The sequence below is a fragment of the Ranitomeya imitator genome, chromosome 6, assembly GCF_032444005.1.
Source record: "Ranitomeya imitator isolate aRanImi1 chromosome 6, aRanImi1.pri, whole genome shotgun sequence".
In the NCBI taxonomy this organism is placed as follows: Eukaryota; Metazoa; Chordata; class Amphibia; order Anura; family Dendrobatidae; genus Ranitomeya; species Ranitomeya imitator.
Window position 1 is genome coordinate 49244057 of NC_091287.1, and position 15288 is coordinate 49259344.

The following is a 15288-nucleotide window of genomic DNA, read 5'->3' on the forward strand; positions in this document are numbered from 1 at the left end:
CCCATCGGTCAACACATGAGAAACTGACCAAGTCTTAGGCTGAACTCAGAAGTCCAAATCGGCCAGAGGTCTCCAAAATCTCATAGACATATATGAGGCAGTTGAGCTTGGATCAAGAGACCAGAAATCGGTCCGGACATCGAGGTCCATATTCAGTCCGTGTTTCACGGAAGTCCGAATGTGGTTTCATTCTTTCAGGGATTAATTGATCCAAGTATATAGTTTGGGTCCAAATGCATTAAGTTTACATTTTCTACAACTCCATGACTACACCAAGGCCCACAGAACCTGAATGTGGTAAGGGAGTATTAACAAGATATTCAAATCATGACGAAAAAGGTAAGGAGAGGCCAGCTCACCACAGTAGTCCGTAATTCTCCAGAGCAGGGATCCCCAAACAGTAGCTTGGGAGCCACATGTGGCTCGTGGTCCCATGAATTGTGGCTCGCGGCTGTCTGTCAGCTTGGTGCATTAGCTCCAGTTCTTGCAAACAGATATGAAGAGCACATCTGAAAATGGTGAAGTTTGTGAGCAACCCTGCACAGAAGAGCAGATCTGGATGTGGTCTTAAGGTACCTTCACACATAACGATATCGTTAACGATATCGTTGCTATTTGTGACGTAGCAACGATATCGTTAATGAAATCGTTCTGTGTGACAGCGACCAACGATCAGGCCCCTGCTGGGAGATCGTTGGTCGCTGAATAAAGTCCAGAACTTTATTTCGTCGCTGGACTCCTGCTGACATCGCTGGATCGGCGTGTGTGACACCGATCCAGCGATGTCTTCACTGGTAACCAGGGTAAACATCGGGTAACTAAGCGCAGGGCCGCGCTTAGTAACCCGATGTTTACCCTGGATACCATGCTAAAAGTAAAAAAAAAAACAAACACTAGATACTTACCTACCGCTGTCTGTCCTCCAGCGCTGCGCTCTGCACTCCTCCTGTACTGGCTGTGAGCCGGAAAGCAGAGCGGTGACGTCACCGCTCTGCTTTCCGGCTCCCAGACAGTACAGGAGGAGAGCAGAGAAGCAGAGCGCAGCGCTGGAGGACAGACGGCTGTAGGTAAGTATCTAGTGTTTGTTTTTTTTTACTTTTAGCATGGTAACCAGGGTAAACATCGGGTTACTAAGCGCGGCCCTGCGCTTAGCTACCCGATGTTTACCCTGGTTACCGGCATCGTTGGTCGCTGGAGAGCGGTCTGTGTGACAGCTCTCCAGCGACCAAACAGCGACGCTGCAGCGATTCGGATCGTTGTCGGTATCGCTGCAGCGTCGCTTAATGTGAAGGGGCCTTTAGGGGATTTGAGATGATTTAATTATGGTACGCTGGAGATAAGATGACACCACCTGTCAGAGGAGGTGTTTGACGCTGGATGTGACAGCGTCTTGGGAGTAGGAACCCCTGGATCTTTGTATACTGCTTTGAGGTGATTGCTTTTTTGTGGAAAATCTTTGGTTATAATAATATAATAATTTTTATTTATATAGCGCCAACATATTCCGCAGCGCTTTACAAATTATAGAGGGGACTTGTACAGACAATAGACATTACAGCATAACAGAAATACAGTTCAAAACAGATACCAGGAGGAATGAGGGCCCTGCTCGCAAGCTTACAAACTAGGAGGAAAAGGGGAGACACGAGAGGTGGTTACCATTGTTCCTGTAATGGGGGCTTTGGTTGCCACTATTGTGTCGGGGTTGGGCGCTGAATATGGCTTGCGACCCTCTCTCAAGGCTGGATGTGGCTCGCGACCTTCTCTCAGAGCTGAATGTGGCTCTCAAGGTCAGAAACGTTGGGGACCTCTGCTCCGGAGCTCAGATCGACGCCACTGCTCAGGCGGTAAGACAGATGAAATAGGGATAGATCCCGCTACATGGCCATGACTGAAAGTACTTAGTGCACTCGAAAAGCATCAGTGGTGGTTCGCTTTTGGACTATAAATGGATGTTTTGTGAAATTTTTAATATGAGCGAATAAAACTTCAGTAACTTTTATCCTTGTAGTTGGATCTATTCCTGCTTTCTTCATTCAAATCATGACACCCCAAAACACCTTTTCCAGGTGCCCACTAAAAAAAAATTGAGGAGAAAACTGAAGAAAGAACTCTATCATTATGATAATTGGCTAAAATCCCCCATACACATTAGGTGGATGTCCCCCGAACATGGTGATTTTGGCAGGAGACACAAACTATCCAATGTATATAGGGCCCTCCTAACTCTTGCGTGACAGATAATTTAAGAGGGACTGAAGGATCGGGCACGTTGAACTACAGCACCTTGTGCACCCCTGTAGCCAAGACACTGACTAATACAATTCCAGCGTTACTTACGGAGGTCTGTATTCTGCAGATTATATCCTAGGAAAGACATAACTTCTATAAAAGCTGCTTTCATGGAATACAGGCTACAGTACACAGCCCCAATATTCTGCTGACGGAAACTGCATACACTTCGTTATATGCCCTACTAAGACATCCTCAGCTAATAAACCCAAAAGCAGCATCATATGGAGGTGTGTGGACTATGGAAAGTTAGGCCCCTTTCACACATCAGTTTTTTGCCATCAGTCGCAATCCGTCGAATTTTGAAAAAAAAATGTATCTGGCAACTGATGCCGCCGGATCCGTTTATTTCTCATAGATTTGTATTAGCGACGGATGGCCTCACATTTCATCCGTCGTTCGCCGGATCTGTCGAAAATTGTTTGTCCGGTGGCCGGAGACAACGGACAAAGTAACGGTTTTTGTGAACGTCAAAAAAAACGGACAGCAAAGGACCCGTCGCTGTCCGTCGCTTGCTAGAATGGAAGCCTATGGCGCTGGATCCGTCAAATGATGGAATCCGGCGACGGATTCCGTTTTTTTTTTAACTGAGCATGCTACGATCCAATTAGCCAGATCCGCTAGTCTGGTCCGTCAAAAAAAAAAAGGATCCGTTTTTCACAATCTGCGACGGATTTGTCGAGCCAACAAATTGTGACTGACGACAAAACTGATGTGTGAAAGGGGCCCTTACACATGCAGGGATTGCCTAACAAACAGGGAATCCCTGCATGTCTTGTGTCTGTCGAACAATGTTTTTAACTTTGCTCAAAATTCATGAACAGCGTGCACCATTTTTAACAATTTTGTGCAAAAAAAACAGTAACAAATATAACACGAGGTTATAAAAGAAAAAAAGTGATTTGGGATAAAAAAAAACTGCAAGTGATAAATTGGGGACTAAGTATTTGCAAAAAAAAAATAAAAAACACCAGAAACTTGTTCAATTTTGAGCCAAGAAACAGGTAAAAACTATTTAGTCAAGTCTATGAGTCCAAGAAAAACTCGGACAGCACTCTGATGGCATCCTAGTATCTTCGCAGTCAGTTTTTAATTGGCTGTTTGCTAGAACTTAGTTAGGAAGGCTCCGTGGGGCAGATTTATCCAGACTGAGGTAACGCACGCTCCCAATACACCTGTCTTCATGGAGTAGAAGGCAATGAATTAAGAGGGACACGGCGTACACCACATCAGAAATGCTATTCCAGTCAAGGACTAGAGTAGTATTTCTGGTGTACAAAATGCCATCACTTTTGAGGAATTTGATGGGCAGGATTGTCCATTTCCCATTCCGGTTCCTCCCCAGCTTCACCCATCTCAGCGGAACCTGATCCAAAATGGCAAAAGTGTCAGGCAACTCCAAGCTGTGCAAAAATTTGGCGACTTTCCAAAGCTTTTTCAACAGTTTTTGGGGCATAAAAGCTTTGATGAGTCAGCACCCAGCATCATCATTTTTTTTTTTTGCGTGCAAGAAAAGTCACTGATCTTGAAACCAGACTCAGCACGCTGTTGAACATTGGTCAGTTTTTTTTCCACATGAGAAAAATCACGGACGTCTGAATTTGGCCTAGGAAAAAAACTTCTCTGCGGTGTCTTTTTTGGTTTTGAATAACTTGCTGTGTGTAAAACTGCGATCCACAATAACCTCTGATGATTGGGTCACATCTTATAAAGCGTTCTTACTGCAGGGGCGCACATTAATCATCAGAAGGCCGAGCAGGAAAGTCCCTTTCAGAAGGGAAAAACAAGCCTGATTATTTCCTTCACTTGGCATTTTGGTCACTACAAGTTTTGATGTTTTTGCTAAAGTTTTTTCTCTAACAGAAACAGAATATTTTGGACTGCAAATACTATAGAAATCAATTGCAAAGTAAAAATATTGCACTTTTCTATCTTTAGTATCAGAATCGGAGAACAAGGACGGTTTCGGTGACGCTACGGATCAGGAATGTATTTGTTCTGTTGTTTCCACTGACCAGACCGATATGTGACATTTGTCATCCGCACCTCACACAGACAATTCCAGACAGGAATCCCAAAAATGCCACAGTCCATATACAGTCAGTGAATGGGGGGGATGGATGCGGGTGGGATTACACTTCAAGGCACAAAGTATCAGAGAACTGTAATCCAGGTTACAAACATCATAATATTATGCTGGAGATGAAGGCGGCCATGCTACGCCGAGAATAGACCCGAGCGCAGCGGCGCCAGGAGACTTTATGGTCGTTCCTATGACACTGAGCTCTCCAGAGACAGCGGGTTACCCACTACAGATCATCCACTAACTTTCCGGATGATCAGGCTGCTCACTAGAATAAGACAAGCAAGATTAGGCTACGTTCACATTCTGGTTTCCCGACGCAGCGTCGGGAAACACTGCGGTGACGCATGCGTCATGCGCCCCTATATTTAACATGGGGGACACATGGACATGCGTTGTGCTGCGTTGTGCGACGCATGCGGTTTTTTTGCCGCAAGCGTCGGGCGCAGAAAACGCAACAAGTTGCATTTTTCTTGCGTCCAAATTTCGGCAAAAAACGACGCATGCGTCACAAAGCGCAGCGTTTTTGCGTGCGTTTTGGTGCGTTTTTATTTGCGTTGTGCGTTGCGTCGCACAACGCAAATATGAACGTAGCCTAATTCTGTAACAATGTTGCAGTTTATTCCTCATTGATTGCACGTTCCATTGAGGCTATGTTCACACGTTGCGTTTTTTTTTTGCTGCTTGTTTTAATGCAAATTTAAAGTCTTGTTTTACAGTACCAGCAAAAGCTACTGGAGTTCAGAAATGACATGCACAGTTTCTTTTTCCTGACTGATTTGTAAAACTGCAGCATGTCAATTCTTTCAGCATTATTGCAGTGGTTTTTTCACCCATAGAAAGCAATATGTGAAAAAAAAAAAAAAAAAACAGGTATCGGATTTTGCTGCTTTTTTGGTGCAAAAACTTTAAGGATATTGCATCATGATTTTGGGGAGGGAACTAAAGTTAATCAGCATGCACAAGAGACAAAAAAACGCTGAGAAAAAAAAAAATGCAGTAAAACTTGCTTTTTTGTAAGCAGCTTCTTTACTGCCAAGAGAGCAGTTTTTGCCTATGGAAAAAGACACCGCAAAAATGCGTGAATATAGCCTTAGGGTATGTTTCCACGTGGCATATTTGCTGCGTCCAGATGTTACAGCATAGTGGAGGGGATTTTATGAAATCCCATATCCACTATGCGTACAAAGACGCAGGTGGCAGACCTGCGTAATCGGACATGCGGCGCGTCTTTCTAGACTGCAGCATGTCTATGTATCTTGCAGAGAAGCTCAGTCTCTGCAAGATAAATAGCACCGTTCTATGTATAGAATGCGGCACTTCTGCACTATTCAGTGAACACCGCTCGTACAAAAGCCGGCAGCGCTTTGGACAGGCCAGGTGTCCGCTGCGTCCAAAGCGCTGCCATTCCGGACCATGGAAACATAGCTTTAGATTGTAGAGGGGAAAATCTGCAACATAAAATAAACTGTGAATCTCCGCTCTATAGTGCAGTCACTTTACTCTGCAGATTTCCATTGTGTGGACGAAATGTCACTCATTTGCTTCTTTTCTGTGACCCGAATTAGGTTTTGGCTAGCAAATTCTGACCCTAAAAGGACCTTAGCGTCTCAGGCATCTTGACATAGATCCATAATAAAGCTTATACAGGGGTGCAAAGCCTTCAGCCGTACCTCCAATCTATGTTCACACGTTGCGTTTTTTTCTGCAGGCAAAAGCTGCTCTCTTGGCAGTAAAGAAGCTGCTTACAAAAAGCAGCTTTTGTTGCGTTTTTCAAGATCCCAAAGTTCAGCTTTGCTTCCACCACAGAAGCATGAACACAGGTCATCAATGCAAGATGTGTGTGAAACCATAAAACTATTTTTGGAAATAAAGGGCAATTTGATCCAATTATTTAGTGGAAAAAGATTTGAGTCTGAAAAAAAGTGACTATTCTGAACAACAAAAATTTAACATGAGTTCACGAAAAAATACACAATTACAATGTCGGGGGGGGGGGGGGGTGAATTGGTGAGGAATAGTTTACCTAAGGCCGGTTTCACACGCTAGTGGCTCCGGTACGTGAGGTGACAGTTTCCTCACGTACCGGAGCCACTGACACACGTGGACACATTAAAATCAATGCATCTGTTCAGATGTCAGTGATTTTTTGCGGACCGTGTCTCCGTGTGCCAAACACGGAGACATGTCAGTGTTCGTGGGAGAACACATTATTACACGGACCCATTAAAGTCAATGGGTCCGTGTAAAACACGTACCGCACACGGACGTTGTCCGTGTGCAGTCCGTGTGCCGTGCAGGAGACAGCGCTACTGTAAGCGCTGTCCCCCCCACTGGTGCTGAAGCCGCGATTCATATCTTCCCTGCAACAGCGTTTGCTGTAGAGAAGATATGAATAATTGTGTTTAAAATAAAGATCTATGTGCCAAACAACCCTCCCACCCCCTGTGCACCCCCCCCCCCCCCCCCCCGCTGTTCTGAAAATACTCACCCCGCTCGCTCCCTCGCCGGCGCTGCTTCCTGTTCTGGCCGCATCTTCTACTGTATCAGCGGTCACGTGGTGCCGCCGATTACAGTCATGAATATGTGGCTCCACCTCCCATAGGGGTGGAGCCGCATATTCATTACTGTAAATGAGCAGCCCCACGTGACCGCTGATACAGTAGAAGGTGCGGCCAGGACAGGACGCTGCGAGGGAGCCGGGAGCCGGGTGAGTATTTTCAGAACAGCGGGGGGGGCGCACAGGGGGCGGGGGGCACATAGATCTTTATTTTAAACACAATTATTCATATCTTCTCTACAGCAAACGCTGCTGCAGGGAAGATATGAATCGCGGCTTCAGCACCAGATGCTGGTACGTGTGGTACCCAGCACGGTGCCTGTGGTACCCAGTGGGCACATTGGCGGCACACGTGTGCCACACTGATGTGCCACAGAAACGTAGGGGCACACGGACACGGATAATTCCGGTACCGGAATTATCTGGACGTGTGGGACAGCCCTAAGACATTGGTAGTGCATTGAGTTTGTAGGACTCTTTACTTTCACACTTTGGTTGGCCCTTGAGCTTATGAGGTATTGTTCAATTTCACACCTTGGTTGGCCAATATTTACTTTACACATATTATTAATTTAATTAGACTGTACTAATCCTAACTGCCATCTCAGGTGAGGAGACCAAGACATTATGATTTCAACTTGTGGGGAGTGAAATCACAAAAATAAATGGATTTCACGTCCTGATGTACCGGCCTTAGGCCTCATTCACACATCTGTGTTTAACCACGTATGTGAAAAACATAGTACCGGTGTCATCAGTATTTTGGATCAGTGTGTTATTAGAGTTTGGCCCATATGTCCATCAGTGTTTCTCACAAATGGATAAATAAATAAATGACAAAGCTTCTCCTATACTTTAGAATGTTGCTTACAGACGGCACACCGGTAGTACACTGATGCCATCCATGTGTTGTACGTGTTTTTTCACGGACCCATAGACTTGTATTGCCCCTTTTCATCCGTGCTGCCAGAAAAAAAATGTGAATAGCACCATACATTATAATTGGTACGTGTTCTATCCATGAAAAAAGGGATACAACACAGACATACGAATGAGGTCTTAGGCTGCTTTCATATTGCGTTCCAGCACCCATTCGGTGGCCCCGTCGGGGTTTATGTCTGAAACTTCGGCAAAACGAGATTCAGATGTATGCGCTGGGGGGTGAACCATAGATTACAATGGTGCATCACTTTCTAAAGCGTATGCCCACTGGAGACAGACACTCAGACGTAGTAGTTGACTGATTATCCACCTCCGGTAGGGCTACACACCTGAAAATTGTGCAAGGCAAAGCACGCATTCACTCGGCCGACATCACTATAGTCTATGGCCCCGGACGTACTTGTGAATGCCGTTTTTGCAGGAAATTCAGATGTAAGACCCGACGGGGACATTGAACAGGTGCCGGAATGCAATGTGAAAGCAGCCTTAGGCCAAGTTCATCCAGGAACAAAAGACAATTTTTTGATCCAATCTAGTCATCCATATACCATCAGTATTTCGCCCATATGTCAATTTTTGATCACCGTTTTTATACAGCAATAATATTTATACCAGTTTCCATCTGCTAATAGTTGCAATGGAACCATTAAAAAAGCGGATGTAATATGCATGGTGTCCGAATTGCATCCGTTTTTGTTTGCACCCATTGAAATATATCTGCGACTCTCATCTGAAAAAACGGATGAAGCAAGTGCCTGCTGGGATGCATTTCACACACTGTTGGTCCGTGTGGAAAAAAAAAACAAACAATAACCATTCAGGTAAACTAACATACTGATTAACATCGGACCTTGCGCCGTCCATCCCACACATAAATGCAGGAATTGCGCTGCACTGTTCAAATGTCTTTTTTTTTTTTTTTTTTACTTTCAACAATTGTCCATGTGATGAAAACGCAGCCTGCACTATTCTCTTCTGGATTTCAGAGGACGCTCACATATTCAAGTGTACGGCTGCTCAAAAAAAAAAAAAAAGTTATATACGGTAATTAAAAAAAAAAAAATAAAAAATTTTAAAAATCCCATGTGGATCAACCTTACAACCTCCGATTTTCATAAATACATTGCAATTCTTTAACGCTGGAAACTGTATTTGATTTTGTTCAGTTTATTCACTGCTGTGGAATAAAAATGGATTTGATAATACAGATGAAAAAAAAATCATCCATTTTTTCTGGATGAAAATCAGATTACAGTATATGGTTTATACAATGCGTTCCTACAATGAGCTTTTGATGTTGTAGCTTTTCTGCACCCATTAAGTAAAAATAATTTTATTTGCATTTTTTCAAAGACTCACCAAAAACTCATCGTGTGAACGTAGTAGTTGTAAAACTGCATCCGCTGCCCACGTTGTGCTAATTAGCGCAACGTCCGTCGGGCCGACGGTTTGCGACGGCCCCGTACCGACGGTTGTGTGTGAAAGTAGCCTTAGACAGAAAGCAATGGCGTGCGTGCCCCGGCGTATTCCGCATACACACAGCACTGGTAAAACCTGATGTGGCGACACACAGTGAAGCTCCTGCCACTTACCTGTACACTCCATGTGGGCCAGCATGGCTAGCACAGCAGAGGTCACTTGCCCTCCATTCCCAGCCCAGCAGAGCTCCAGCGCACAGTCCCCATGTCCTGAGGTGATGGCTGCTCTCTGCCCAGCCTGCAGCTCAATGCTGGAAAGTCCAGGCAGGAAGTTTTTCTCAGAAGCTGGGCAGTACTGTCAGGAAATGATGAGAAGGAAACAGAAGGAGATTTAACCCTCACAGCGCCTGAGAGCACAAAGACACCAAAGAAGATCTTCACCCTACAGAGACAAACTAAGAAGTGATCTCAGGTCTTCGGGCCACCCAGAGAAACCCCCCATCTGCACCGACACCCGGGGAGGGCCTACAGTATTTACATAGAAGGTGGCGCCATGATGAATGGAAACTCGCTTCACAGGAAAAATGAGCAAATGATATCACGGTGACATTAGCAACGACCTGATCTAATGTACGTGAGCGAATAAATGGGATCAGAATGTGACTGCCTCCGCTACCGGGAAATTAAGTCTGTTATCTTCCATTGTACATATTATTTTCTGGTTCGCCAATAAAGGTATCACTCCTAGAATACTTCTGTCATCATTGGGCAGAAAAGCATTCACATCGATTTTTCTGGCTAACACGGTACCACAATATAATTTGTTGTTGTACACCATTGTATCTAGCAAACGAACGGTTAACGGGCTGTGTACGGAGATAACACAGACCTTGCATCATTTCCAGGATTTGGGGGCAAAACAAGGGAACGACTGGAAAGCTGCAGATTAGAAGGGATTTAAAGGTTCGCTATTACTTAACAGGTTAATCCCATTTTCTGAAGTAAGAACATGCCATCAGTTTATGATTAGTGGTGGTCCGGCCTATGGGACCTTTTTTCCCCCCTTCACACGTCCATATAAAACCGGTATCGGAAAAAAACAGTAACGGTGTTGTAAGGAAAACAGACCTGAGAGGAGCCGGGGGATACAGCTCTCTGGCTCCCCTTTACCCTCAGGTCAGTCAGGTAACTGCACCTAGGACAAGTAGTCACCCGAGGGGCTGCCCTGTCACGTACTGGCTATTGGTGCACTCTGCAGTGAGGGCAGTGTATATATATATATATATATATATATATTATATATATATATATATATATATATATATATATACATACATACACATATACTAGATGGTGGCCCGACTCTAACGCATCGGGTATTCTAGAATATGTATGTAGTTTATTTATGAAGATTTAAGAATAATGCAATGAATACACAGGATTTGTCCGGCCAGGCGCAACCAATGAGTGAAGCCAGGAACAGCTCCAGGTTTTTGAGGGACCTGGGCGAAAGAGTCTCAGTGCGCCCCCCTTCTATAACACATACCACAATTCATTATGCACAGATACAGCAGAGAAATATAGCACAGCCACATAGCATATAACACAGCCCACGTAGTATATAACACAGCCACGTAGCATATAACAGAGGCCACGTAGTATATAACACAGCCAATGTAGCATGTAGCACAGCCACATAGCATATAACATAGCTCACATAGTATATTGCACAGCCCACATAGTATATAGCACAGCCACGTAGTATATAACACAGCCACATAGTATATTGCACAGCCGCGTAGTATATAGCACAGGCCACGCAGTATAATGCACAGCCACGTAGCATATTGCACAGCCACGTAGTAGATTGCACAGCCACGTAGTAATTGCACAGCCACGTAGTATATAGCACAGCCCACGCAGTATATTGCACAGCCCACGCAGCAAATTGCACATCCACATAGTATATTGCACAGCCACGTAGTAGATTACACAGCCATGTAGTATATAGCACAGCCCACTTAGTATATTGCACAGCCCACTTAGTATATAGCACAGCCACGTAGTATATAGCACAGCCACGTAGTATATAGCACAACCCACACAGTATATTGCACAGCCACGTAGTATATAGCACAGCCACATAGTGCTATATATAGCACAGCCAAGTAGTATATAACAGGGGTGTAAAACTGCATTCCTCGAGGGCTGCAAACAGGTCACGTTTTCAGGATTTCCTTGTACTGCACAGGTGATAATACCTGTGCAGTACAAGGAAATCCTGAAAATATGACCTGTTTGCAGCCCTCGAGGAATGCAGTTTGACACCCCTGGTATATAACATATCCACGTAGTATATAACACAGCCACGTAGTATATAACACAGCCGCGTAGTATATAGCAGCCACGTAGTATATAGCACAGCCACATAGTATATAACACAGCCACGTAGTATATAACACAGCCATGTAGTATATAACACAGCCCACATAGTATATAACACAGCCGCGTAGTATATAGCAGCCACGTAGTGTATAGCACAGCCATGTAGTATATAACACAGCCCACATAGTATATTGCACAGCCGCATAGTATATAGCAGCCACGTAGTATATAGCATAGCCACGTAGTATATAACACAGCCACATAGTATATAACAGCCGCATAGCATATAGCAGCCATGTAGTATATAGCACAGTATATAACACAGCCCACGTAGTATATAACACAGCCCACGTAGTATATAACAAGGTGGGCACGATATCCCTATTAAAAAAAGAATTAAAGTAAAAAATAGTTATATACTCACCTTCCGGCAGCCCCCAGATTCAGGCCAGGCATTTAGCAATGCTCCTCGCGACGCTCCGGTCCCAAGAGTGCATTGCGGCAATAATACGTGATGATGTAGTGGTCTCGCGTGATGCTACGTCATCAGCGGTCATTGCCGCAATTCATTCTTGTATGTCTAGGTGTATATATGTACTGTATGTGTATTTTTCTATGTATACATGTGTCCATATATGTATTGTATCTGTATATATGCACAATGAAAACTATATGTACAGTATATATGTACAGTATATACACTATACCATGTGTAAATCCGATAAAAAAAAATGTACACAAGAACAAAGTATAAAAAATACAAATTTTATTAAAGAAAAAACACAAAAAACAGTAACATACAAAACAACAAAATACTAAACCTGGTAGGTGTCACAGAGTGGGAAACCAAAAACGGCGCAGGAACCCACCATACTCAATAAAGAGGCACTTCACAGAAAACTAAAATGGACCAAAATGGTGCACATGGTAGGTCTGTAAGCATGATATCAAAAAGAATCACTAATCATAGAGAACCTCCAAGAGCAGTTACCTATATCAATCTGTAAGTAGATACCTCCGGTGGGTGCCGACGCCTGCCCCTACGCACGTTTCGGCAATCAGCCTTCTTCTGGGGGTGGCATCACACCAATAGGACCAAGGTTATATAGTTTAAAACAGCCAATCAGAAAAGACATAACACACAGCATAAAGAAACGGGTTCTCTCAATGGCCAAGAAGCCGCCGGAACTTAATACACAGGGGCACTATATTTATATCCATACGCACCAATCATGGAGCTATATGGCTCCACATAGCTTATCATGATCCGGTGTCCACCCATCTAATTTAAATATTACAAATACAACAGAATGGGTTGCACCCAATGTAATGAATGACCAATCAAAAAGAACTTAGAAGGTGTGTCATGAAATGACAAGCGTCAAAAAGAAAGTGCCCTGTGGACACATTAAGTTACAAAAGAACTACACATGGAGAAATAGGCTGCAGATCTTGATGGCGCACATCGCCCCGCCCGATGGGGAGAGAGACATCGGAGAGCGCGTCAGAATCGGCGGTCCGGCCGCGCGCCAGACCCCGCCCACTGGGCCAGGGTCCGGTCACGTGACCGGAGCGCCGAGTCGAAAAGACACGCCCAGCAATGCTCCCACACCACAACGGCAACGGCGCGTGCGCACATCTGCACGCTAAGGAACGGCACATCGCTACATCGGGCGGGGCGATGTGCGCCATCAAGATCTGCAGCCTATATCTCCATGTGTAGTTCTTTTGTAACTTAATGTGTCCACAGGGCACTTTCTTTTTGACGCTTGTCATTTCATGACACACCTTCTAAGTTCTTTTTGATTGGTCATTCATTACATTGGGTGCAACCCATTCTGTTGTATTTGTAATATTTAAATTAGATGGGTGGACACCGGATCATGATAAGCTATGTGGAGCCATATAGCTCCATGATTGGTGCGTATGGATATAAATATAGTGCCCCTGTGTCAGTGGCGTAGGAAGGGGGGTGCGGGGGGGGGGGCGGTCCGCCCCGCCCCGCCCCGCCCCACCCCGCCCCACCCCGCCCCGGGCGGCACAATGCGGGGGGCGGCCGGCGCTGCAGGAGAAGAAGCAAAAAAAAACAAAAAAAAAAACGCCCCTTTAAATCTTCGGGCGGCGCCGTCCGCCGCCACGACCAGGGCCAGCTCCCCCCACCACCGGGCCCCGCCCCCACCCCCGCCCCAATACTCACCTCTCCTGGTTCCTGCGGCTTCAGCGTCCTCTGACTCTGCGACGTCTCAGAGCAGAGGGCGCGATGACGTCACTACTGTGCGCGCCGCTCTGCCTCTCTGTCCTGAGCGTCGCAGAGCCGGAGAGACGCTGACTGCACCGGACCTGCGCTAGGAACGGGAGAGGTGAGGATTTTACTTTTTTTTTTTTCTTTATGTCTGACTGTCTGGGGCTGGGGCAATGCTGGACACACTGGGGCAATACTGGAGACCATGGGGCAGATTGCTGGACACACTGGGGCAGTACTGGAGACCATGGGGCAGAATGCTGGGCACACTGGGGCAGTACAGGAGACTATGGGGCAGATTGCTGGACACACTGGGGCAATACAGGAGACCATGGGGCAGATTGCTGGACACACTGGGGCAATACAGGAGACTATGGGGCAGATTGCTGGACACACTGGGGCAATACTGGAGACCCTGGGGCAGAATGCTGGACACACTGGGGCAATACAGGAGACCATGTGGCAGAATGCTGGACACACTGGGGCAGTACTGGAGACCATGGGGCAGAATGCTGGACACACTGGGGCAGTACTGGAGACCATGGGGCAGAATGCTGGACACACTGGGGCAATACAGGAGACTATGGGGCAGATTGCTGGACACACTGGGGCAATACAGGAGACCATGGGGCAGATTGCTGGACACACTGGGGCAATACAGGAGACTATGGGGCAGATTGCTGGACACACTGGGGCAATACTGGAGACCATGGGGCAGAATGCTGGACACACTGGGGCAATACAGGAGACCATGTGGCAGAATGCTGGACACACTGGGGCAATACAGGAGACCATGGGGCAGATTGCTGGACACACCGGGGCAATACTGGAGACCATGGGGCAGATTGCTGGACACACCGGGGCAATACTGGAGACCATGGGGCAGAATGCTGGACACACTGGGGCAATACAGGAGACCATGGGGCAGATTGCTGGACACACTGGGGCAATACTGGAGACCCTGGGGCAGATTTCTGGACACATTGAGGCAATGCTGGAGACCCTGGGGCAGACTTCTGGACACACTGGGGCAGATTGCTGGACACAGTGGGGGTAATATGCTGGACACACTGGGGCAAAGCTGGACACACTGGGGAAAGGCTGGACACTGGGGCAGATTGCTGGACACACTGGGGGTAATATGCTGGACACACTGGGGCAGACTGCTGGACACACTGGGGAAAGGCTGGACACTGGGGCAGATTGCTGGACACACTGGGGGCAGTGCTGGACATACTGGGGCAGATTGCTGGACACACTGGGGGTAATATGCTGGACACACTGGGGCAGATTGCTGGACAACATGGGGGTAATATGCTGGACACACTGGGGCAGATTGCTGGACAACATGGGGGTAATATGCTGG

General features: G+C 46.0%; 1 protein-coding gene across 2 annotated transcripts in view; it reads right to left on the bottom strand.

Moving 5' to 3' along the window:
- The window catches only part of MAP3K8 (mitogen-activated protein kinase kinase kinase 8), a 63902-nt gene that overhangs the window by 24105 nt on the left and 24509 nt on the right, over nucleotides 1-15288 (bottom strand). Inside the window, exon 1 of one of the 2 annotated variants that reach the window (XM_069729636.1) lies at nucleotides 9470-9831. The exons of the other annotated variant lie outside the window; for it this stretch is intronic. Within the exon in view, the coding sequence (XP_069585737.1) occupies nucleotides 9470-9494 (25 nt within the window). The 5' untranslated portion in view covers nucleotides 9495-9831. Of the gene's footprint in view, nucleotides 1-9469; nucleotides 9832-15288 lie in introns of those variants that run through there. 2 annotated transcript variants of the gene reach the window in all.